This window comes from Haliotis rubra, unplaced genomic scaffold (genome assembly GCF_003918875.1).
Source record: "Haliotis rubra isolate DU_JTF1 unplaced genomic scaffold, ASM391887v1 Scf76, whole genome shotgun sequence".
Taxonomy (NCBI): Eukaryota; Metazoa; Mollusca; class Gastropoda; order Lepetellida; family Haliotidae; genus Haliotis; species Haliotis rubra.
This window is the reverse complement of record NW_025767479.1, coordinates 606,379-633,173: the sequence shown is the minus strand read 5'-3', so window position 1 is coordinate 633,173 and position 26,795 is coordinate 606,379. Positions and strand designations below refer to the sequence as shown.

The following is a 26,795-nucleotide window of genomic DNA, read 5'->3' as shown; positions in this document are numbered from 1 at the left end:
CGATGTAAGGAGAGAGATGGGTGATTGACACGTCACGCAGTGTCATGCTGACACTGCTGGCTACAGACAGAAGGGAATGGGCGGAATCAGCAGAAAAAAAACACTGTTATTGTAATGTACCAGCTGACCTAACCCAATGCATTTCAAGACATTTGTCAACATAGCCAACATTGTTAGTTCGTAATTCAAACGTCACATACAAAAGCGTCCCACAGCATGATCGTTGAATACACGTACTGCCATCAAAGTAAACCATATCGATATTTGTTGTGTAAATATGACTGGATACATATAACAGTTGATTTGTGAACGGTAGCTCTACTAGCTGTATCGGATGCAGTGAAATGTAACGTTGTAAATTTTAAATAAATCTTGCCCGTGTATGAGGGGCGCTTAGCATGAATATGAAATATATTTATTGTGTGTATATATATATTGTATGTGTGGTTAATGTACTATGATGTGAAGGAATTCTCTGGGTCAAGTTGATTGGTGTCATGTTTCCAAATGGAGAGGGCAACCGGAACTCGACAGATACTGACGGACGGGGTTTTTTTTTTTTGGGGGGGGGGTATATTTTTCATAATAACCATTAGCGAGATTGTCTCCTATACGTGAATGCATTGTCACACTTGCGATTGGCCGTAGTAATTATCATAATAATAATAGTAAACGATCGTTATAAGTACGGGTTTTATATATGTTCATAAAATGACCTTACTGAAATGTGTGTTGTGTATGCGGAGCGTGCGATCAATGGTAACAGAGGCAGTGTTTAAGTGATATGAACAGTACAGAAAGTGGACCTACCTCCATCTGCATACGTCTCGCATCCATAGCCATCCTGTAGTCCCGTAGTCCACGTCCCTTCATAGCGGGCGCCCGATGTCGTGCTCTGTCGTACGCCATAGCGTCCCTTGAATCCCTGCGTCCATTCCCCCCTGTACATCCATCGGCCCTTGGTTTCGCACCCTAACCCATGTCGTTTGCCTTGGAACCATTGGCCTTTGTAAGCGTTTCCGCTGGGCCAGGTGTACACTCCGGACACCTCGAAGCCGTACTGCCAGGCCCCAGCGTACTCCCCTTGGCCCTTGGGCCCCGTACACACCCCATGGCCATGGGCCTTTCCCTCCTCCCAGCCCCCGCAGTACGTGCCCCCATCATCGAAATCGAAACGTCCCCTTCCCGAGGTCATTTAGTTTGTTTGATCGTTGATGAACATGAGGCGAGTCAGTGTCAATAAATCAGCTGATGATAAGGTTAACAGTAGATATTTCTCCTGAATGTCCGTGATTGAGCTGGCCTACCCTCACATGCCGGCGACGTGACTGAGTTGTGGGACAGGGTAGCGTATGCTGGCCAGGTTATGGGTGGCAGGGCAGGGCGACACCATCACCGGCCTACCTGACATGATCACGCCTAACACGCTACTCCAGCTCGATAGCACGAAATGCAACAACTGCAAACGAAATAAAACAGACGGTCAGTTCCACTCAAAAGGACAGATATATTAGGACACACAACACGAAATTAATGCCATAACAGTAGCAGTCGTTTAACCTGGAGCATACGAAATCAAACGAAACGCCGATCCAGAATTATTACGCTAATATCCAACGTTAATTCCTCTCAATTGTAGTCGGCCCGACACACATGTTGTGAACTCCCCAGTGTATGTATGTGGGAACGTCCCCCTTGTACGAGCGAGGGAGGGCTGTGGCAATCCGCTACTGCAGCTGACGGTAAATGCAGTAGAGAAGAAGACAACAGACACACACAAGGTATAGGCAGGCAGCACACAACAGTACTCACACTGTATATAGAGCCATCCGTCCTCTGATCCACGTTTAATCAAACGATACGTCGCTCGTTGAGCGGCGCGCAAGGTTAAAGGTTTGCACCTGATGGAATCAAAACCTTTCTTTCGCCTCAGTTGCCCTGGCTCCGAAACACCGCGGTGGATCAACCCCAAAATTTCCAACCCGTGAGGTGATAAATTTAATCATATTCCACGGGGAAGGATGGTACGGGGCGATGCGAAATTCTCCTCCGTCAGGGTGAATAAATTATGCGAAAATGTCCGCCATAGAATCTTGCTTCTACATGTGTATGGGAGGTTGGTTACCCATATATGGCCGCGAGAGACGATTGGGTAAGAAGGTCGATCGGTCTGAAAAGGAACCCGAGAAGATATACGCTATTTCAATAGTGAGAGATGTTCCGTGTGTTCCTGTGAAGCTCGGCGCTGCTCGGGATCTGTCGGCTGCTCGCTCTCTCCTCGCTGACCGGCTGGTTGGTCGGCAGGGAAGCGATTCCTTCCAACATCTGGTAATGAGAGAGAAGCGCACGCTAACGTGTGGCAAGCGGGCAGGCAGACTGCAGTATCGTCAGGGAAGCTAGGAACATCACCAGGAGACACGCTTGGGGAGGCAGTTCATCTCCATACAACGTTTATACCAACTCACTGACTTCAATCAATAATCGATCAGCCCTCCACACTGTGTCGTTTTCTTAACAAGTTCAGTGCAGCATGTCGTCTATACTTCAGTTTCAACATATCTATATTTTTATGGCGCTGCATATAAGTAGTATCAATAAAATGTTGGAAACAATAACAAACTGATATGCAGCTGTACAACACGTTTAACAGATTATTTTAGTTTTCAATCGCACATAAACTACACGTGTCTGCAAGCATAGATCACGCGACGAAGATCATGATTACATATACCAACTGCGTGTAAAGTGGAAAAAAAACCATGACTGAATTCGACTAACAGTGCATGAGGGAAATTATAAGTTGCATGTGTAAACGATGGGTGTTCTGCTTCATTCAGAGAAACGTGCAACATGGAAAACAGGCAGTTTCCAATGAATTGAGGACACACCTGTTGCACGTGTTAGTTTCAAGTTTGCATACACGGACAGATTGAATAGCCACACCTGGTTAGAACTTCACGCATAACTTGCTTTACTAGATTTGGAAACATATACGCATGAACAGTACAATTTCCATAATTAAACACATGACTTGGCCTTCACGATTATGTATATCTGGAGTAAGTATATACATGTGACATCCCGGCTATACTTTCTATCAACATATGCGATTAATTAGATGATAATCCTCAAATGTCTGCAGAAACCAATACTGGACGTGTGAATGGACAAATGGTGCTTTCAAGACACAAAGTTACGTCATTTTCCTTTCAGCTGTGTTAAGAACATCTCCAGGATAATGTACGAACATGGGACTATGATTATCTCATTTAGCTGTAAACTTACGGTAGATGCATTAGTAGAAACGTTTTGCAGTGTAATATTACCCACAATCAGCTATCTTAACCCCGGGGATCCGACTTCAGAGCAGGGGGTCGGGACGTGGTACGTAATGCGATGGAGAACGTATGTACTTCCAGATTACAAATGTACATTCTTCTGTGTAATTCCACACACAAACCATCAGTTCACTCTGTAATGCACTATCAGTTGTATGTGATATTTAGTTTGCATGTGTTTCCAGTTTAAGACAATCTTATTATAGACTGTGTGTTTAAGCTAAGAGGTATTATTCATCATTGAAAAAGGGGCTAGCGTGATTGCTCAACAATCTGGCGTCTGTTTAAACCGTAAGTATTGAGTAAATTCTTGTAAACGTCGCGCTCAGCGATATTGCTGCCAATCACGATAAACAATGGTTGATGTTATGATCATCGTTTAACGCCGTTAGGTTACGGTGACACACATTCAACACGTCATATAGCCTGGCCGCAGGATTCATTCAAGTCGTCATTTACCAAATTTCCAGTGATGCTTTAGGGCTAACACGGGCCGCGTGCGAGTTTGAGACATTGTTGTAACCTATTTAGTGTAAATCATTGACCGATATAATGTATCAGTCATAAAATGTACCTAACACACCAAATGGCGCTTGAGAGACTTAAACCCCACCGAGCCAGTACAATCCTTTTTCGACTGGAGCACATGCCTTTTCTGTCAGCGCTTATAATTATATACAAACAAAAGAATACCTTCTCTCTCTCTCTCTCTCTCTCAAATTCAAATGATAACACTCAAGAAAGCGTTGGTAACACTCACGACAGTCAAATTTAAAGAAACAAATTAATCTTTTGGTGTAGATACTAACTCCGCAAGGTGTTGTGTGTCTTTATTTCGACCTCCTCCCAAGGCAAAGTAATATAGTTTATGTGCTTGTATGTTATTCTATTATTGATCTGATTATCATCTCAACTGGTCATTAGCACCCCACTATCCTAAATATAATCTCACAATTTGTTTGCATTACTTTGAAAGAGGAAAAATGCTTCTAAACACGTGAAGTCTTTTGATATTTTAGAGCTCGCCATGTGTAGGTATTTTCACTGATTTGGACAGTCTGAGCTTGTCGAAAATGCCATTGTATGTCATGCTTGTCAGGTGTCAATATAGGATGCCAATGTTTCATGCCCTGTTTCTTTCTGACACACTCGCAGACACAATGTGTTTTACCATGTTTGCAAAGTATTCTTTAGTGCAAGGTAGCAAACTCGCACTATAGGACATGATTATTTCGCATACTTATAGCACCAACATGATGCACGTCAGCAAAGTTATGTTGGTCATCATAGGACTGAAAGCGTGTAAGCTTTCGTATTGTAAGCAGACAATACTCTAAATCACTTCGCCATCCAGATTCCTGCATAAATATTGACGGAGAAATGAACATGAGAATCATAACAGGATGACATCGTACGATTGAACTACAGGCAAGGTAAGCTCCCTCAGCCTGGCTATTTCAGCATGTTCAGAAGTTTACACAGTCAAATCTGCCGTACGAGGGAATTTAAAAGCATGTGCAAGACAGGGTTATAATTACTTTGCAAAATACGGCGCATGTGCTGAATCCAAAAAGTACGAAATTTCGTTACTGTTGGTACACATTCCCAGACTTTTGTTTTCTATTTACATTAAATTTAGAGTATCCGAAACATTCCGGTTTAAAATACCTTCCACTTTCAGATTAGTGCCAGCAGAAGATTAAAGAACGTTTTCATTCTAAAATATATACACGGGTGTAGATGGTGACAATTTATTCTGACAAGTAGATCATCTGAGAACAGTTCATGCAATGTTAAAGGAGCACTAAGACTCTGCTCATGCTCTAAAATCAAGGGATATGTCCGATTGACCTTAGTCCCAAACCCAAACTACTGAAGGAAACATGCAAGTGACTAAACAAAACAATATTATTAACATAAAATTCATATATGTACATTTTTTACGATCAAGCACAATCACATAATTTAGATTAAATATGTCACGAATATGTACAATTATTAAGTCAGAAATCAATGTTATAGATTTATACTTTGGTACAAATGTCAAATTGATAGTAACAGGATATGCATGTGAAACAAGACGTGCTTCCATGCAATAAAAAGGGTATAATATCTTAACAATGTTTAAAACTTCACAGAGGGTGTCTCGAAAAGAACAACCCGCAGGTCAGATGATACGACATACTTCAAGCATGTGCTTGTGGAGGTATCTCTTCTGGGCAAAGGCGCGAGAACACTTTGGACAGGAATATGTCTTGTTCTGTGTTGTGTGGATGAGCATGTGGGATCTAAGGTTCGACTTATCAGCAAAAGCTTTGTCACAGTCAAGATATGAGCAGCGGAATGGGCGTTCACCTGTATGTGTACGCATGTGACCCTTGAGGAGCCAGGACCGTGTAAAGATTTTGCCACAAATGTGACACTCGTTCCTGGTCTTGCCATGAACCCACATGTGAGCTTTGTAGGCAGAGAAAGATGAGAATTCCACATCACAATCTCGGCATCTAAGTTCTTGTTCACCTGAACTATCATCGCTCTCGCTCAGGTTCTCATATTCGGTAGAAAGACTTCGTGCATCATCTCTGCTATCTTGGCTATCATCGTCTACCAGTAACAAGTTTGATAAACCATCCTCTGGCTCACAATACTGTTGATGGGTGCTCTGACATGGCAGCGCCTGGGAAGGTCCACAGTCCCCTGTCACATTAGATGTCGACTTGTGAGGTTGAAAAGTCTTGTTGTTCCTGTTGGTATTAACGTTACTCTGCAGAAGTCCTTGACCTCTGTGTAATAATGGGGAGTTCAAAAACACCACTGGCATTTTGTCATAATATGATCCACTATCTTGTATCTGTGCTGTCGGGTGTTTCAAATTGTAGTCAGTTTCGCTGTTCAGACCGATGTCATCTACACTGATATGCTCATCAATATCTTCAGTATTTCTCATGACATCTCTCGAATCATCTCCCTGCGACAAAGCTTCGGGCGTTTCTTCTTTTTCTGACCGATGAACTTCTCTCAAGGCCATCAGCTCTTCTCGCCAGTTGGCAAAGTCTCGGGGTCCAACTCCTGCGAGGTCAAGTTCTGGCAGACGACGACAGATATAGAAACGTGTGACAAACGATAAGTGACTTAAAGGGCGATGCTTCACTGGAAAACTTTTCTTTTTAGGAGGCACGCTGGGTGGTGGCTCGTCGGTGGGTACAGGGGAGGGTATGTTTCTCACCACTGTGGTCACACGACCACGCGGTGCAGTACTTATTGACAGGCCGGACCGAGTGGTCATGACGAATGGGTCGTACACTGAAAATACAGAAACATAAATTGTACAAAAGAATTTTCAGAAATTTAGAACCCAAACGAGTTTTATGTCCTACAAGCTGTCCTAACATAAATATTTTGACACACCAAAGAGATCATCGGAGGTGCAGGGTCTGAAACTGGCACTATTCCAATAGCTAACAAAGGCTCAATATATAATTTCATGATATATGAATAAGAATGTAGGGTTTAATGCTTTTTGAGCCTGGTTTCGGATTAAACAATCTTGTACTCTTGTCGTTGGAATGGGACACCCCGGACGGGGTCGATCGTCAACGCCATTCTCGTGGGTTCGTTGGTACCTGCTTATCACAGATTGTGAAACCGTGAACGTACTGGCCACTTGTCCACGACATTTGTTGTCAACACTTATCTTTGTTCTAATACTTGGTATTAACATTCACATTTCGTGATCCCATACCTTTTTGAAGAGTGTGATGTAAGGGCAACCTAAGTCTTGTCTCAATTGTTATTGTGCTGGGTTAACACATCACAGTTAGATATTCATACATCAGGTTGTTCATACCAGTAAAGATACAAATAACCGAAGCATATGGCATCCTTTGCATATCAGTGAATATAGTTGACACTCAGTGAATGTTTGATATCAAGATGATGTGAACCCCTTTTTTGGAACAGACACGCACAGACACAGACACACACACATTTTCATTGGTATGTGCCACACATGAATTCTAGAACTGAAAGCAAGGTTTCGCATATAAGGACAAATTAAACAATGTTATGACTTTTCGAAGATTGCATCTTTAACGCAAAAGTAGTGTCCATCTTAATTCGAAATCCACATTCAGTTTGAGATATAGATATGTACTGTGTATTGAACTTTGGAATACATATTTAAACTCATAGAAAATGTTGTAGCAATGCACTTTTATATTATACCACTCACTCCATATATTCATACATACAAGTTTTAGTACATGTTCCTCTGTCTTGAATGGTCAAGGGTGAAATATAGGGTAAAGAAACCCAGTGAACACTGTTATTCATTCGTCTGGTTCATGCAGTCTAAGGTGTGGAACATATGGATATATAAAGAGATAATTCTTCCAATTTGTCAAAATAATTAGCTCTAAAACCTAAAACTTAACATTGCTCATGAGTTTTTGAAAGCAAGCACTGTATCATTATTTGAAGCTTGACATATCAATGTGTTGCATGTATATTTACTTATTTTTCCTGACAAGAAGCATTTCATGTGTTTTCATAGTAGTCTTAGTGTAATGAACATTCCTCAAATAGGACACATTTTATTACAAGTCACACATGACTATACTATAAATATTGGACGCCATGAATGTGTGTTTGTGTAACAGTGTCTTGTTAACCTGTTCAAGTGGCCATGTTTCTGATGCTATGCCAAAATCTGATCTCAAAATGTGTGTTCTCTCACATCTGACATTCCTGGAGTTTTATGTAAACTTTATTGCACTGCAGAGTCATGTTGTACCAGCAGTACAGAAACATAATTTTAACTATAAGAAATACATATGGTTTCAAAAGAATGTTATGAGACGAAACATGATAGTTTTATGTTTGTTGTTGTTTTATGGGTTTAAAGGAGAGTTCTTCCTAAAAATAACACCTGTGTTTGGTAACCTCTTGTATTCCTATAAATCACAATCATCTATTACACAAACAATTCCGTTGCACCCACATTTATATTTATACAGTGCTTAATATTTGTACGTACCTACCTACATAAACTTTCATATTACAATTGTTAATGGGGGAATTCACTGCTCACTTTCAAACTTACTTTGCCATTTAACTAATGGGTCCCATGTGAAAATAGAACTGATCTAAGTTATCACATCTATTAGGATTACGGATGACAGGTGAATATGGGGTAAATAGCGTGATTTTGCTATGGAGTTTATATTTTCTTAAATTCAGAGGTTTAACATGATGCAATTCAAAAGTGATAAAGCATTTTCTTCTTTTTTTTCGTCATGTTATTAATATAATACAAATCACCGTGACAAAGTTTTAATTGTCATTATAAGTATGATAATATTTTGGGAGTTACTACTGACACACACACACACACACACACACACACACACACACACACACATTTGGAGATCTATAGCCTGTTTTTATATTGTATTGTCTTCGTAAATATTATAGTTTTAGATTTCCATGCTAGTTTTAGACATTATCTGTGATACTCTAGTTATTTTACAGTCCTTCGATGACAAAGTATTTAATAAAGTTACCAAAACATGACACTGCCCAAGTTCGACGAGGTATCAAACTGGTAACTTATGGAATAACAATCGTTTATGAAAGTCGTTTATCAAGCTTGCTTCAAAAGCTTATTGTTGACGTAGTAATTGGACAGACAGCAGACGACAGCTAGGCCTATTCATGATCGAAAAAACATGTATCATTTGTTTGCAATGTGTTTAGAATTTCAGTTTATGTGCTAAATATTACTACCACATGATAATAAATGTACGGACTATGGATATTAAAGGACGCCAACAGGTTTGAAGCGTTAGCTTTCGCTATAAAGAAAAATGTTCGGGCACCTGTCATACTGAAAATTTATGCGTAGATTGGTCCTCAAATTTACCTCATAAGGTTCTTGATAATTTCATTGTTAATTATCCAAGTACATTCCAAACATTAATTAAGAGATTACCATATAATATTTGCGCTTTGAAATCGGAACGATAACATAAAGTAAACGACATAACATAACAGTGAATCGTCTGTGCCACTAGAATTTGACATTTCATTTTCAAACCTACCGTTGCCAGCAACGTATTTTCCTGATTTGTAACCCCTTACGGAGTTTAGTAGACATTTGGGCATAGTTTAAATTTAGAAGAGTATTATTCTCCAAAAGAAAAGCAGCATTTTACGTGTTCTTGCATTTTCAACTCTGTCAACAATCACTAGATCTAGTTGTGGCGTTCGTCTGGGCCACCGGAAATGCGCAGGCGCATTACCGTTTATGTGACGTCACGCGCGCACCTGCCAACAGAACGTTTACGAGGTCACAGGTTCGATAACTCTGCTTAGACTCTTTGCTGAGCCATAAGTAAGCCCGTAGAAAGGATGCATGAAACTGAAAATGTTTTTCGTAAAAGCGTGGGCTCGTACGACGAGTTGGTTAATGGTAACAAAATGTACACCAACATACTTAGCAAGAAAATATTTATTCTAACAAATTCACTTCACTTTTTGTCTTATTTCAGCAACATCAAAAGGGGGATCGCCAGAAATATGCTTCACGTATGGCATCCCGGTGGGGAATCGAACGTGATTTTCGGTGTGACGAGAGAATGCTTTTACAACAAGACGCTAAAAATTGTTGGCAGGGAAAAGTTAATAATTTCACGATTTTCTGTCCTGCTGTTTTCCACACCACAAATTAAAAAGCCGTTTTCACAAACCTTCATTAAACTCGCCAATGCTCCAATAGCTAAATATTTGTACAGACTGTAGTATTGGAAACGTTGCAAGGGCAAGAAAGTTAGGAAACGTGATGGAATTTCGGCTTTATGTTACGTTCACCTCAGAGGCGAATCCAACGGCGGTAGGAATAGTGCTGATATTTCAAGGATCAGTGCCATTGAGGACCGCGGATAACCAGTCCTGACATGTGAGTGAGTGAGTGAATGACCATTGCTTAACGCCACATCAGCAATCTCTTTTTTCCAACCAACCATATTAAACCAAAACAATGAAAGAGATGTTGCAGATTACAAACATCATGTGTATCCCACTTCAGAAAACATGATCTTATCATACAGATTGCTGATTTGTAAATATGCTAAAATCAAGTTATTAGAAACATATCTTGAACGTTCAGATATGCTTTCAACCTTACCAAAGACTTTTTGCACATATACAAATTCCGAACATCCAACCAAAATTCAATGTTCAATGGGGCTATGCTGGTTTTATTGTGCTAGCCAAACAAGATACCGTGCCATACCCTTACTCAGACACATTTTACTGTCCCCGAACCGACTAGTCCTTGTTTAATGCATTTAACACGGAGTACAAGGCAAGATAACAAAAAGTACCATATTTCAACATCCTTTCCTGTGACGCAGCCGAGTAATCGAACATTTTTCGAAGGTCTACATTAAGGCTGCGCAATAAAACCGGTTTACCGGTATTTACCGGTTTTAACATAAAATCGATACGTATTGCGATACGCTGATCGAAAACCGGTATTTCGACATGCATTCGGGAAACTACGTAACACTCGGAAGTCTTCGGATATTTCCGTTTTTCACACCGGAAGTCAAGTTTAGGTTCGGTTTGAAGTTGTGTTCTTACGTTTTGTTCCCAAATGTTCTGGATCTGAATGTTTTAAATATATACTCATTAATGACCTGTAATCTGATATGTCCTGACCAGGTCAAGGTGCTGTCCATAATCTCAGGGCTTTTTTGGAGAGTGGAAAAACTAGTTCAAACTAGTAACCACTGTGTTGATTGTTCTTTTCCTTGTTTCATTTGTGCCAAATATTATTTATTTTGTCATGATTAAAAGTTTTTTATTAAAGCTTAATCAAGCACAGTGATTTGTTGTGTTTTTGCTATATAAATCAAGCATTAACTCGATTATAAGTAGTTTTTTTTCAAAAATAATTCTTGCAATATATTGCAATACATATCGCAATATATGCTTTCGCATCGCAATATGAAAATTCTCTGCAATACCCACCCCTAGTCTACATTCAAGTAGTAAAATGACCGACAATTTGTCCGCCATGTATTCCCTGATCAGTTCATATCACGTCACAGCTTAATCATTCAGCATATAGGTTGCCTGCCAATTGTAAAGGATACATAACATTGTATAAAGGTTTACGACGGACTGACCACAGACAATTAACCCGTTTGACATGAAGATGCTTTAAAACTCAGCGAGATATCTCTATAGTTGTTTTGGTTGGTGTTGTTTTACGCCGCACTCAGCAATATACCAGCTATATGGCGGAGGTCAGTAAATAATCGAGTCTGGACCAGACAATCCAGTGATCAACAGCATGATCAATTGGCATACGATGACAACCAAGTCATCGAGCCTGACCACCCCGATCCCGTTTGTCGCCTCTTACGACAAGCATGGGTTGTTGAAGACAAACTCTAACCCGGATCTTCACCCCTGTAAGGGTTATTACCTAACACTGTTTATTTATATATGTATATTCCAACAAGTTCAGTTATAGTTTAATCGATGATTTAATCGATGTCATAAGCGAATAGGGATTCCGGGTCAGAACAGTTCCCAAGTACCTTGTGTTTGTAGCCGGGTGCGAAAACGGGGTGATCCAGTTTAGCAACTAAGATGATTGACTGCGTGACATGGCGTCTTCATAGCGTGTTGCGTTGCTGTGCATGTAGCCATTGGTTTGCTTGCTGTGACATAACTGGAATAGTGTTCAATGTCGCTGTATAACACAGTGTTCTCGCTCATACCTTGGACGATATCAGATGAGTAAACATTTACAGATTCATCCCAATAGTTAACAAACCTTTATCATAAAAATTGTCTGTTGTGAATTTGAAGATATAGAAGCTGAACAACGAGTTTACGAGGATGAAGGTGACAGAGGCTGTTTATCAAATTTCAGAGTGGTTGATTTTCTTGTAATACCCGCGTATCGCAAAACTTCTTATTGCCAGAACTGATCGTCCACAGGTCAGTCTTGTGCATTACATTACAAGACATGAGTACACTTCTATACTGGGCAGTAGTTCGTTGTACATGCAGTATATTTAAGAATGAACTTTTCTCAATTCAGAATAGTGGTTCCAAGTGATGATAAATTGAAATTCATTCACCGAGCACGCGTATTTCTTCACCCTTGAGCTTTAAGACGCGAAATCGAGTGAATCGTGGTAACGTCCATATTTTACGAACGCTTCTTCATGACAAACGTTCCTCCTTCTTTCGTGTGCGATCCTAGCACTGAGGGTATCGTGGTCTGTGTAAAATATGGCAGTAATACGACGGCTGGAGCGCTATGTAACATCGCTAAGGAATGATGCCATATTATATGAAATGCTTCAAATCCGATGACAACCGTGTGTTTATTTTAGTACTGAAATAAATATACGAGTTGTTTAATCATTTGTAAAACTCTATATATTCAATGAGGACATTTATGTTCAATATTGCGCACGATTAGCCAAATTATTCCATAGCACTATTAACATTTAGATTTGACATGTGTGAATATATCAGGCATGCATGAAACACTAGAGGTTAAATATTCCTATTGTCTTCCTCCTCTGAGCCCTAATGCATAGGGCTTGCAGGGTTTGGTATTCGTGCAATCTGGACTCCTCCTTAATAGTATTCTATCACAATACCACATACATACTGGATAAACTAGGATGCACTTTGTCAGGGCCTTCAGCCAATCACGAGAGCGCAAAGTAATGAGTGAGTGAATTGCACTCAGCAATATTCCAACTACTAGTATATGGCGGCGGTCTGTAAATAATCGGGTCTGGACCAGAAAATCCAGTGGTCAACAGCATCAACATCGATCTACGCAATCGGGATACAATGGCATGTGTCAACCACTTCAGCGAGACTGACCACCCGATCCCGTTAGTCGCCTCTTACGACAAGCATGGGTTACTGAAGATAAATTCTAACCTGAAGCAATTAGGTGATGGTTGTTAAACCTCCGGAATGTCAATTCCTATAATTCGAGCAAGTCAGGATTTTACAATAACTATTTAAACGTTGACAGTCTTTTCACTCTGAAACAAATTTTGATACTCGTGTATTCAGTTCAATCGCCGCGTGTAATATTGAACTCAGGTTTCGCTTCCTGGCTCGAGCGGCTGATAAGTGGGATAAAACGTTTACACAATACCATATTAGTATATAACAAGGACTCATAAGTATCATTCGTGCCAGCTAAATAACTGCATCAGGATAATCTGTACCAAAAGTTACATTATGTTATACTGTAATAGAGTCTACCTACCTGCTCGAATTAAGATCATTGCCAAAGGTTCTATGAAACCAAACGAAAATAACGAAAATTTAAACCTATCAGAAACAAAAACCGATGCCTTACAAACGTCAACATGCCAAATAAGAAAATCCCCAACGTGTTTGCCATAAACATTTCAAATTATTATACGTTGAACGATATATGTTGACTACATCGCTGATGTGCTCTAGAACGCGACGTGGGATGATGCAATACACAAGCATCCATAGCGACGTTCGAATGACGTAATGGCTTATGACGTCAAAGTAAGATGACGTCACCAGCCGGTAAGGGTCAAACAGATGTGATACCTTGCCTCAATCGAAGGTGTGAGGTTCTGAGGTAAATCAACTGAGATAGTGAGAACAATATGGACAGGAGTAATCTGGAAACCTCTGATGACATAACCAGAGAAATTGCCAGAGAGGGCGACAATCAAACCGAAAACGAGATCTATCTTGAGATTCTATCAGATCTATTTCCGAACAGTTCCAAGACATTTGAAAGTCACCATGAAGATTTCAAAGAGACACACTCTCAACCGCCCACCGTCTCTGCAAACAAAGAACCTGACCAACAACCAACGAGCTCTGTTCAGGATCTGCTGTCCCTCCTGTCCCAAGGAGGCATCAGCGAACATCAGTCTGATATCTCGTCACCATGCAGCGTCCCCGACTTTGATTTGTTCCAGGACATCGCCAGTGACAACAGCATCGACTGGGAAAATGCCTCATCCAAAGCCTTGTTGCAGACTGTGCACACGGACCACCCATATCTAAGCCACACTTCCAGCAATCAAGGGGAAGAACAGGAACCATGTAAAACATCAAGCTGTTCTTCCATCCCGGACGCCGAGTTAATCCATGATTTCTTCGTACACACAACAAACATGATAGCCTATCAGCCATTAGGAGACGTAGGAAACCAGTGTCGGCCTGTACACATCACCCCAACCACACTGATAGGTTGTCCTGAACTGATCACGTCATCTGCTGTGGATGAGCAATTTCAGAACCCTGTGACAATTCCCGAGAAACAAGCCCCAAAGAAGTCGCCCGAAGCTCTTTCGTCCACCGCGAAGATACTCACCATCACAAGCGAAAATGCCTCTAAAGTCATCCAGTCACGACCAAAATTACTACAGAGAGAAAGCACAATGACCACAGATACGCCATGGAAACCAGCTGCATCACTTGATCCACACCACTCTAAAATTCGTAAAAGCACTTCAACGGCATCAAAAACGACAGATTCTCCACCACCGACATTAGTCGATCATATACCTAACGATGGCAAGATGCAAAACTCATCACTCCCAAAACAAGTGGAAATAAGTAATCGTGAAGATGAGGCGAGCACGGACAACCCTAAACATGACAATAACCAGTTAAAACATGGTGCTGATAAAAGTAAATTAAAGGACAATGACAGCTGCCAATGCTTGAAAGACGGGTCGTCTGTCGAACAAACGGGTATGGCTCTTACAACCTTAGGCGAGTCTGAATGTCTGAGCGAGAACGACGTCAAAGCCCTGTGGACGGCAGAGTGTAAAGCCGTATTTGAAAAAGTCCAGGAGGAAAGCCTCCTTAACTGTGCCCTGACTCTTCTGCTGAAGGGGTGGGAGAACTACATGTCCTTGACATTTGAAGACGTCCAACAGCTTGAGATAGACGCCGCAGGTGAGGGAAAGTACTGTGATGAAGTCATCGAAATGCTGGAGGACAAAGACAGATATGTATGGCAGATTATTGAAGAAATGGAACCAAGAAACTTTTCATTCAATTGGACTAGCGAGTTCTAAACAACTATTTTTTGGTTATGTAGAAATCATGTTCTTGAATTATAACTGGTTTTGATAGTAGTGCTTGATTTATTGAACAGATTTTACTTACTTTCGATTTCTAGGAAATGTACAAGTGTATACTCTTTTTCAGGTTCTACACATATATAGCTATTTCACTTTATAGGTATTTATACATCCACAGGTTATTATACGAAATAAATAGGTCAATGATAACATGCCATTCTTTACCTGTGTATTCCTGTTGCAGAAGGTTTAAGAAACAAGGGAGGCCACTCCCAGGATACAACAGAATGTATTTTACAGAACTTATTTTGATAAATATCAGCTAGGGCAGTTAATGAGATTGTCACATGAAACTAAATCAAACATTAATCCAAACTTCAACATGAATTTCATCTAGCATGCAATTTTTAATAAACAGATAGTAGGTGTGTGATAGAGGCCTTTTTAGCAAGATTAATTACTGTGTGATCACTGCTGGTGTAGTGGTGGCAAAGTGAGACTAAACCAGCAATGTGAACAAGCATGTCAATTATTGTTTCTGTTGTTCCTGGGATAATGATGTTTACAAAACAAGGATATGCATTTGACATAAGTGTCAAAGTGTAAAAGTCCAATATATTAATGTCAAAAATACATATGTTGAGCCCCACCACAATATACTCACACACTAAATTGTATTACTGTTTTTTAATTAAAATGGCTGAGTATTAGCCACTGGAACTGTGGTCAAAATGTACAAAAGTCAAAATTAAAAATATCTAAAAAATAAAATAAAACAGAACAAACATGAAAGTTGGCAATATCCTTGTCTTGTAAACTATTATGTAAAATGTTTTGGGTCTAAATTTGTTAATCATGTTCTCATGGATATTTCCAGGACGACACAGGGATAAAGATGTGTTTTGTTTCATGTACAGTTCTCTTAATCACTAGTTGTGGTTGGTTGTTGTTGAACACCACACTCAGCAATATTCCAGCTATATGGCGATGGTCTGTAAATAATTGATTCTGGACCTGACAGTCCAGTGATCAATATGATAAGCATCGATCTACACAACTGGGATATGATGACATGTGTCAACAACCAAGTCAGCGAGCATGACCACCTGATCCCGTTAGTCGAATCCTGAAACCAGCATGCGTTGCTGAAGACGAATTCTAACACAGATCTTCACGAGTCACTAATAGTGAAAAGAACATAATAATATGTATATGTTTTTATTTACATACTGTTTTTTGCCTTTACAGTAAACACCAAATCTTTGAGCTGATTGAAATGATGGCCATTTCTTGCTGTCACAGAATCAATCACAAAATACATACAATTACCTGAGGTTTGTGTACTACTTTCAATAGCTGTCATACACTCCAAATATATGGGCTCAAAGTCCCATACAGTACAAGCATTACATTTTAGCTTGGATAACTGTAACTCCAACATGTGAATACAGACATCAAGATCACTTTTGAAAGGCATGAGCATATACTCATATGTCCAAAGGTCACAGACCTTATCTCATCCATTACTACAGCGAGGACAGTCAAGGAGCATTTCATCACTTTCATACATAATCAAACTTTTAATTGTGAGTTCCATTAGGAACTATCTAGGACACCAAGTCTGACATATTCCCCTGCGATGTCGATATTAGCTAGTTCCTTCCATCGATCCAGCCAGATCTGATGGAGACATTCTTCATCCACCTTATCAAGATGGGAGCATGTGAAAACCAGTCCACGCAGTGGATGCAGCGGGTGGCTCAGCTTGTCATTGACTGCATCCAGAAAATTGGAATCTAAGGGAGACCTTATTGCACAACCTTTAGCAAGTATCTCCTCAAGGGAGCAGTTATTTTTCACAGACTCTTGAAGGAGTTCCTGTATGACACTGTTGTCCACCTTTGTGTTACAGGATATGTCCAGCCTCTTCAGACCCTTGTAGAGTGATGGCACTCTGAAATACAGTATATTCACTTCCTAATTCACTTTAAGTAGTAAACAGTGTTTCATCGTTGATTACATGCATTTTCACAGAACCAAACAAAAATATTTTTCATTATTTTGAACGAGAGTTACTTAAAGTAATGTTTAGGTACCAAATAGCATACATTATGAGTCTAATAAATTATTTTAGGGTGTTAAGATCTCACAAATATGAGCTAGGGTTATGCCTTAAGCTGAATAAATGTCAAGATGTTTCACAAATCCAGTTGTTCAATTACCTGGTAACAAAGTAACCATCATCAGCTGTGAGGTGGCAGGCTGAGAAATGAAGATCCTCTAGAATACATCCAGCCTGCAGGCAGAACGACACATCACTTAACACACATCACATAACACCAACAAGGGAGGTAAGATACAGGTTTGGATAGTTGCACTAGGGCAAAGGCACCCTCCACCAGATGGAGTTTCTGGGGCTTCTACCTTCCCTACACTGGAGCACATTTAGCTCATATGGTGTCATTGAGGGCAAGTACATTGTTTACAATCCCAGTAGGTTGAAATAACTTTTCACTTTCTAGTGTCTCATTAGCAACCTTGGTTGTATACTCCCCAGGGAGTTGAGCATGAAAATCAAGTGCACAAAGCTCCATTGACCACTGTATAAATACCATAGTGCCATGAACATTCTCTAGGAGGGTGAAATTACACTCGCCTTTAATTAATTTGATCAATATATAGAACAAACTGAAAATTCAGAAACACAAATTATCTGTTCCTCATAAGTGAATGCTCTCAGTCCTTTGAAAAATGCAAGGTTTTAACTAATTCTTCACTGGGGACAGATAATCTCAAGTTGCAGGCAGCTTGATTGTTATTCTCCACCTATTCCTAGAATCATGAATGTACGAGGTGAGGTGAGGTGAAATTGGGTTTAACGTCGTGCTTGAGAATATCTCGCTCATATGACGACGTGCATGCATGTGTATGTGTATGTCCGACTGCTTGTACTAGCCCAGACTTAGGCTGGTTTTATAGTGCTAGCCCACTGAGATACCATGCCGCAGTGAAGCATGAATACCCCACTCAGACACATTATACTGACTCCGAGCCGACCAGTCCTTGTTGTACCCATTAATGCCGAGCGCCAGGCAGAGACCAACAAGTACCATATTTTAACGTCTTTTGGTATGAGGCTGTCGGGGATCGAACCCGCGACCTTCCGCTCTCCGGGCGGACGCTCTAACCACTACACCACGGAGGCAGTCCATGAATGTACGAACAGTACACCTGGCAGAATACCTGAGTTAGATACTGCTGCAGATGAAGAGTGAGATGACTGACGCTGGTGCCAGCGTGTGTCTCAGACAGGTCAAGGGTTGTCATCCGCTGGTGATTGAGGCACTTCAGCAGCTGCTCCAGGCCCAGAGAACCAAGTCGATTTTCGGATATGTCCAGCTTCTGCAGACTGGATGCTGAAAACATAATTAATAAATTTTATATCTGTTTTGAATCATCTTAATGTCATGACTCTCATTAGGTATATATTCAGAGAGAACCCACCTTGCATGGCATCTGCAAGCGCCAGTCTGTGCTGAGAGAAGAACTTCGCTGTCAGCTGACAAGCAGACAATGTGAGGTCAGTGAGACAAGGGAGACAACTCAGTAGGGTTGCCATACAGTTGGTAGAGTTATCTCCAATGGGATTGTGCGAGAATGCCAATGTTACAAGTGACTGAAATTGAGATAAAAAATGCCTTGTCAGATAGACATGCTCATGAATTATTTTGACCTGATTATGATTTACAATGGAATATGTGAAGAAATGAAAGAAGTACAATCCTTGGCCATTAGATAGGATAACTGGCATGAGCACAATATTTGAAATCTAACCATCACCCAGAAATAAGTGAAACATGACATTACAATGTTTCTGGGATGAATAAGAAAAGCAATATTCCAGCAACATCACGGCAGGGGACACCAGAAATGGGCTTCACACATTGTACCCATGTGGGGATTCGAACCCGGGTCTTTGGAGTGACTAGCCAACGCTTTAACCATTAGGCTACCAAACCGCCCCTCTGCATTGAAACCATGCAGCTATATTCCTACATTGTGGTATACTTATGAAACCTGCACATGTTAAATACTAAACTACTAAACAAATAGTACAGCTTTTATCAGTTTTCCACATATAATTTGACACATACAACATGTATATAATTCATTGATAACCTTTTTTTACCTAAATAATGAATTGAGAGAAGCAGCAGAAGGTTTTGTACCTTAAACCTCACACAAAATATGATATATTGCAATGATAATAAAACCACATAATTAAAATAGTGCTTGCCCAGGAGGTAAAAATTCTAAATATTTGTGACAGGAAACAGGAAACATTATGGAAACATAATACATGTAATTACATGACATACTTCCATGTTCCCCATCCAGTCCTATAGTCAGTATAGCCCAAGTTTCTACCTACCTGTAGAGGCCTACTGCCTGACTGGTGGCCTGCCTGCACTGTGTCACCATGGACATACTTCCATGTTCCCCATCCAGTCCTATAGTCAGTATAGCCCAAGTTTCTACCTACCTGTAGAGGCCTACTGCCTGACTGGTGGCCTGCCTGCAGTGTGTCACCATGGACATACTTCCATGTTCCCCATCCAGTCCTATAGTCAGTATAGCCCAAGTTTCTACCTACCTGTAGAGGCCTACTGCCTGACTGGTGGCCTGCCTGCACTGTGTCACCATGGACATACTTCCATGTTCCCCATCCAGTCCTATAGTCAGTATAGCCCAAGTTTCTACCTACCTGTAGAGGCCTACTGCCTGACTGGTGGCCTGCCTGCACTGTGTCACCATGGACATACTTCCATGTTCCCCATCCAGTCCTATAGTCAGTATAGCCCAAGTTTCTACCTACCTGTAGAGGCCTACTGCCTGACTGGTGGCCTGCCTGCACTGTGTCACCATGGACATACTTCCATGTTCCCCATCCAGTCCTATAGTCTGTATAGCCCAAGTTTCTACCTACCTGTAGAGGCCTACTGCCTGACTGGTGGCCTGCCTGCAGTGTGTCACCATGGACATACTTCCATGTTCCCCATCCAGTCCTATAGTCAGTATAGCCCAAGTTTCTACCTACCTGTAGAGGCCTACTGCCTGACTGGTGGCCTGCCTGCACTGTGTCACCATGGACATACTTCCATGTTCCCCATCCAGTCCTATAGTCTGTATAGCCCAAGTTTCTACCTACCTGTAGAGGCCTACTGCCTGACTGGTGGCCTGCCTGCACTGTGTCACCATGGACATACTTCCATGTTCCCCATCCAGTCCTATAGTCTGTATAGCCCAAGTTTCTACCTACCTGTAGAGGCCTACTGCCTGACTGGTGGCCGGCCAGCCTGCCTGCAGTGTGTCACCATGGACATACTTCCATGTTCCCCATCCAGTCCTATAGTCTGTATAGCCCAAGTTTCTACCTACCTGTAGAGGCCTACTGCCTGACTGGTGGCCCTGCCTGCACTGTGTCACCATGGACATACTTCCATGTTCCCCATCCAGTCCTATAGTCTGTATAGCCCAAGTTTCTACCTACCTGTAGAGGCCTACTGCCTGACTGGTGGCCTGCCTGCACTGTGTCACCATGGACATACTTCCATGTTCCCCATCCAGTCCTATAGTCTGTATAGCCCAAGTTTCTACCTACCTGTAGAGGCCTACTGCCTGACTGGTGGCCTGCCTGCAGTGTGTCACCATGGACATACTTCCATGTTCCCCATCCAGTCCTATAGTCTGTATAGCCCAAGTTTCTACCTACCTGTAGAGGCCTACTGCCTGACTGGTGGCCTGCCTGCACTGTGTCACCATGGACATACTTCCATGTTCCCCATCCAGTCCTATAGTCTGTATAGCCCAAGTTTCTACTCCACCTACCTGTAGAGGCCTACTGCCTGACTGGTGGCCGGCCAGCCTGCCTGCAGTGTGTCACCATGGACATACTTCCATGTTCCCCATCCAGTCCTATAGTCTGTATAGCCCAAGTTTCTACCTACCTGTAGAGGCCTACTGCCTGACTGGTGGCCTGCCTGCAGTGTGTCACCATGGACATACTACCATGTTCCCCATCCAGTCCTGTAGTCAGTATAGCCGGAGTTTCTACCTACCTGTAGAGGCTTACTGCCCGACTGGTGGCCTGCCTGCAGTGTGTCACCATGGACATACTTCCATGTTCCCCATCCAGTCCTATAGTCAGTATAGCCCAAGTTTCTACCTACCTGTAGAGGCCTACTGCCTGACTGGTGGCCTGCCTGCAGTGTGTCGGTGAAGGTCTTCAATCCAACTGTGGTGATGTCATTCCCACACAGATTCAGATATGTTAGACCAGGCAGGGAACATACTGACTTTGACAGCGTGGACATTCCATTGTCACCAAGACGATTGCCTACAGCAGTATGTATACTTTCAATCAAAACCACTTGATACCAAGGAGAAAAGTTACTGGTCTGAACAAGGAAAGTCTCCTTGACCAAGTATGGCCTAGTAACTGAAAATCACAATATTTCTTTACAGCTATGTTTATGAAATTATCAATATCAATATTCTCACAATATTCATGATTGAATAGTAAAAAAAACATGTTATGGGCACATGGCCCATGTTTTTGCACAAGGCTTCAGCTGCCATGAAAGGCAGCATACGTTCATTAAATGGTGTATATCGGAGGACTTCCAGGTAAGTCATATATATCCTAGAATCAGATTCACAAGGATTGTTTATATTTATCTTCATCAGTGAATCCCAAATCATGGCTTTCTGTCAATGGCTTCCTACTGACTTACTCTGAAAGTCGAGGTGCTTCATGTTGTTCTGTCCCTCCAGGGCTCGACACACAGGGTGTATCTGGGTGGACCTCAATGCCAGACTCCGCAGAGATAGACAGCCTGTGCTGTCACATGACTGCAGTAGGCTGACGATGTTCCGATACTCCACTGGAACACAAACAAACAATAGAATCAAACTCTTCTGACTCTCCATTGGAACACAAACATACAACAGACTTTCACAAATAATCACACAACTCTTCAGCATCATAAACTGAGACAATTTTTCATCTCCCTAAGGCAAGAGTGTTAAACGAATATAAAATTCAAGCTCAGCTGGGCAAAGGGGGGAAAATTTCAAAATAAATACAAAAAACAAAATCTTGGACTAACTGAAGTCCAATCTAATGCCCCAAATAACAATGAGCGAGTCCATCGAGTCAGAAACATCTCGGCCATATCAATATCTGTTATAGTAGGTTTGGCTCAAAATGGGACTGATGACTTGCAATCTAACTTGAAAACTAATAAACATATAATACTTATTGAAACGCTGATCGTAATCAAATCATCAGACCAACTCTGTGAGTCTTTTGTAGAATGTATGTCCTAAAATTAAAAAAGTTGTTTAACAAACTATCATTAAAATATTTACACAGTTCACTATTTGTTACGAGGGAGGAATGCAAAGAGAGGAACAGCCAGGTGTGCAAAAAAGGATGGAGACAGCACAGCACAGGTAAATGATTCAATAACTTTATCGGCACTTGTGCATGTGCTCTGGTACACCTGTCTGAGTGTTAAATGATTATAGAGTTGGTCTGATGATTTGATTATGATCGGCATTTTATTGAGTGTTATATGTTTATGAGTTTTCGAGTTAGATTGCAATTTATCAGTTCGCTTTTGAGCCAAACTATAAATACTTTGTTTGTTTGTTGTTTAACGCCATACTCAACAATATTCCAGCTATATGGCAGTGTTTTGAAAATAATCGAGTCTGGACCAGGCAATCCAGGGATCAAAAACATGAACATTGATCTACGGAATTGGGATACGATGACATGTGTCAACCAAGTCAGCAACCCTGACCCCCCGATCCTCGTTAGTCACCTCTTATGACAAGCATGGGTTGCTGAAGACCAATTCTAACACGGATCTTCACAGGTTCTGTTAACTGAAGTTTGTTTCCATGGAGACATAATGTTAACCGATGTCCTCCTACCTGCCCTGGTCAGTCTGCAGGCCTGTCTGTATCTCTGGTGTAGAGGCTGCATGTCCCAGCTGTCCACCATTGCATCCACCTGTACACAGTGTTACAAAATACCTTACTGTACTTTCAGGATAACTTCACACACAGTGTCATCTACAGTAGATCCTTATAAAAAAAATGATAATTAGATACACCATTGCATCTTGTCTGGGTATTTTTTAGAATACTTAAACCCCTGGATGCCGAGTTTTTTTCAGGCGCACCTTTTCATAATGTTTGAAAAGTGAGCGTTGTACGAGAATTGCGCTCGCATGGTCCTGGATCTACGTAAGGCTATAAAATTACACAGAAATGTACAACATTAAATTTCATATCCGTTGGTATAAATATAAGTGCAACTACATCGGTGGTTGAGAAAAAGACCTTGCTGAACGTTGTCCAAATTTTTGTTATGCGTTAAAAAACAGTAAATTTCTCCGCTGTTTATCGCGCACCGATAAAAGCACTGTGCTACGATTTTTTTAATTTGGCATCTTTACGGAAAGTGTGAGCAAAGAAAATACAAGCTGATATCTGAACGACATAAGTGTATATGAATTGGGTTTATGTGCTTATGCATAACGTTATACGCTCAACATTATAAATGACTCGCAATAAATGTCAAAAATGGATTTTCTTCTATGACGTCAAACGAAGACAGAGAGGTCAAACACGTATAATGATAAGGGGGCATACCTCTGTTATGCTTAACACTAGGTCAATGTAACTCTGACCACATGGAGAGAATTTGTTGTGGATACGAACGCTATATTTTCAGTATCTTTTGTTCACGGTGAACCAAACTATTCCAATTCAAAGTTCCCCAATGTGAGCAGATACACTTTGGTAGTTTCACAATTTATAAGAAAAGATGACAACATACTACAAGTGAAATCACGTAATAGCGATTTGGATGGCCCTATCCAATATATAAGTTAGTTCTTAGATTCCCATATTCTCCTGTTTGTGTAGATGTATTTTGACTAATTTAGTATCGTTATTACCAGAGTACTAGCCATATCTTCAAATGTAATGAAATTGCTGAAAATAATACAACATTTTAGTTGACGTCATTGCTTGTTTTATGCATTTTGCGACATCGGAAAGACAACATTGGTATGCTGATTAGGATATATCCACCTAATGTCCATTAATTGTATAAAATGTCTCGGCTTCTATGTCAGATTTGAACACTCTTTAGACAAAAACATAAAATGACTGATTTTTCCATTTAAATAGTGTCCTGAATATATCAACATTTTGACGGTTTGACCGTGTATCTTATTGTGAGCAACACGCTCACCTGTTTGGCATCAATTTAACGTAAATGAAAAATAATATTTCACAACAACCGAATATTTTGTTTAGGATAAGAACTTTCTTTGTTTATGATTATGTAGCTATTTCTTCTCTTCATAAGTATGCAATTAAAGATGCAAAAAGATAATTGCTTTTTATATATGGAACTATATATTAGAATATGGATGTAAGATTTGTCCAAATTAAGACATGACATGGTTTATACAAGGTATATTTTTAAACAATTTTTGTATAAATATAGTTAGACAGGGCTCCAGATTAGGGCCCATTATCAGCGTATGTCTGGATAAAACATATGCACCATATACAGTAGGAAATAATTTAGAAAACGTACACATGCACCACAGCAATGCTATATGGTCTTGGAATCATTTACAGACGTATTTATATGAAAGAGTGTTGTTTTATTGTTTATTGACCTGTTTACACAAGAGTAGTAATGTTGTGGTGCATATATGAAACGTAAACACAAGATTACTGATACGCCATTACATTCCATTCAGTACTCAAAATGTACTCTTTAAAGGTCACATGCAACCAAAATCAAACATAATTAAAACACAATTATCACTTATTCATGACATATAATATACATTGCTGGTTATGAAAAAACATATAAACAAAATTATGAGCTACAATGCGCGCAAATCAAAAGTGCAATATTGTGTACTTGGGTTTTACTTCCCAAGAAACGAAGCAGCGGGATACCGAACCCAGTCAGAGCGGGTGGGTGTGCACTCAAGTGTAACAGCTGGTTCATTTGCAGATGCCCTCACGGCTCATTGTGTGTGTATATATAGAGATGTTGGGTTTTGTAAATACATGCTCATTTTTTGTGTATAACATTTTGCAATCAACAGACATCATAACATGTCATGTGTTTAAGTATCACACCTGCCTGTCTGTGTAATTACATAATGTGACAGAGACCGAACTCGGGCCATAAATCAATGTGTTTTGTTTATGGTGTATAGCCTGATTGGTGTTAAGTTCAAATTGCATGTGGTCAGTGATGCGCAGTTGTGTATTGAATATTGTCATTAGCAGACAGGCAGGCAGACACAGGGTGTCAATAAAACAAGACATTTAGTTTTGTCTGTGACGACATTTCTACATCACAGTTAGAAATTCTGTCAACGCTAAATAATGACATTGCTTTTAAGTATCGAACTGAGAAAGTGACTCGGTAAGAAGAGCGTGTGGTGAAATAGACAAATGAAATTATATAAACAGTTTATTTACTGTCATAACATATAAAAGCTCAGCCTGTGAGATATCAACAAAACATTTGGAAAATTGCTCACACCAAAGCCTTCACCGAGTATTCACCAGACACCCGGCTTCCAAGTTCGCGCTGAACCTATTGCACTGCGCCGCGATGCTCTGGCGCGAGCCCAGCTGTTGAAACCAGTTTTCCCGAAAAGTCGGGGAAAATTAGTGAATCGTTTGAACTCGATTTGGCATCGGGGTTTTTCAACTTTATAAGTTGAATTTGCATTTTTGATGATTTGTTTGGGTAAGTCCATACCGAAAGGTATCAGAATCTGCAAACTTGTGTTTTACGTTGCATGTGACCTTTAAGTTTATCCAGTACTCCTATATTGAAAATATAAGGAGTACGTACTCCTGATGTTGAAAAATTATCTGGAGCCCTGGTTAGAGTTTGATATCCTGTCATCACAACATTATTTAATCGAATATGAATTGATTATATTATCGAAAACAATGATAGTGAATCAAAACACATTTCCGACAAACGTGCACCTGGCCAATCAATATACATCATTGTTTTGTCTATAAAACGACACAAAAATATGCAATGAACAAGACAATTCCTTTAAATATGTGTGCATATATATTTCATAACATATATAAATCATTTTCATTAATATTATCAGTTTTACTTATAATGTTGAATTATATCGCCGTTCATTAACCTGTTCATATGAAACTGCAATATTAGTCCAAATGCCTTGAA

At 40.5% G+C, this 26,795-nt stretch overlaps 3 protein-coding genes across 3 annotated transcripts in view; all 3 read right to left on the bottom strand.

The window, feature by feature from the left end:
• LOC124260285 (junctophilin-1-like) overlaps positions 1-2,423 on the bottom strand; it is a 105,444-nt gene extending 103,021 nt beyond the window's left edge. The window contains 1 exon segment of the mRNA XM_046694558.1: positions 811-2,423. Coding sequence (XP_046550514.1) covers positions 811-1,195 — 385 coding nt within the window. The 5' untranslated portion in view covers positions 1,196-2,423.
• A 2,662-nt stretch (positions 2,424-5,085) lies between these two features.
• On the bottom strand, positions 5,086-9,625 carry LOC124260378 (zinc finger and SCAN domain-containing protein 12-like). Its single transcript, XM_046694689.1, has 2 exons — positions 9,437-9,625; positions 5,086-6,641 (listed from the first exon to the last, which is right to left on the bottom strand). The coding sequence occupies exons 1-2, from the start codon at positions 9,498-9,500 to the stop codon at positions 5,506-5,508; spliced, it is 1,200 nt and encodes a 399-aa protein (XP_046550645.1). The 5' UTR covers positions 9,501-9,625; the 3' UTR covers positions 5,086-5,505.
• Positions 9,626-16,671: 7,046 nt separating this feature from the next.
• LOC124260354 (tonsoku-like protein) overlaps positions 16,672-26,795 on the bottom strand; it is a 43,150-nt gene continuing 33,026 nt past the window's right edge. The window contains 7 exon segments of the mRNA XM_046694644.1: positions 16,672-17,423; positions 17,692-17,765; positions 18,713-18,885; positions 18,974-19,145; positions 21,700-21,866; positions 22,264-22,413; positions 23,471-23,549. Coding sequence (XP_046550600.1) covers positions 17,066-17,423; positions 17,692-17,765; positions 18,713-18,885; positions 18,974-19,145; positions 21,700-21,866; positions 22,264-22,413; positions 23,471-23,549 — 1,173 coding nt within the window. The 3' untranslated portion in view covers positions 16,672-17,065.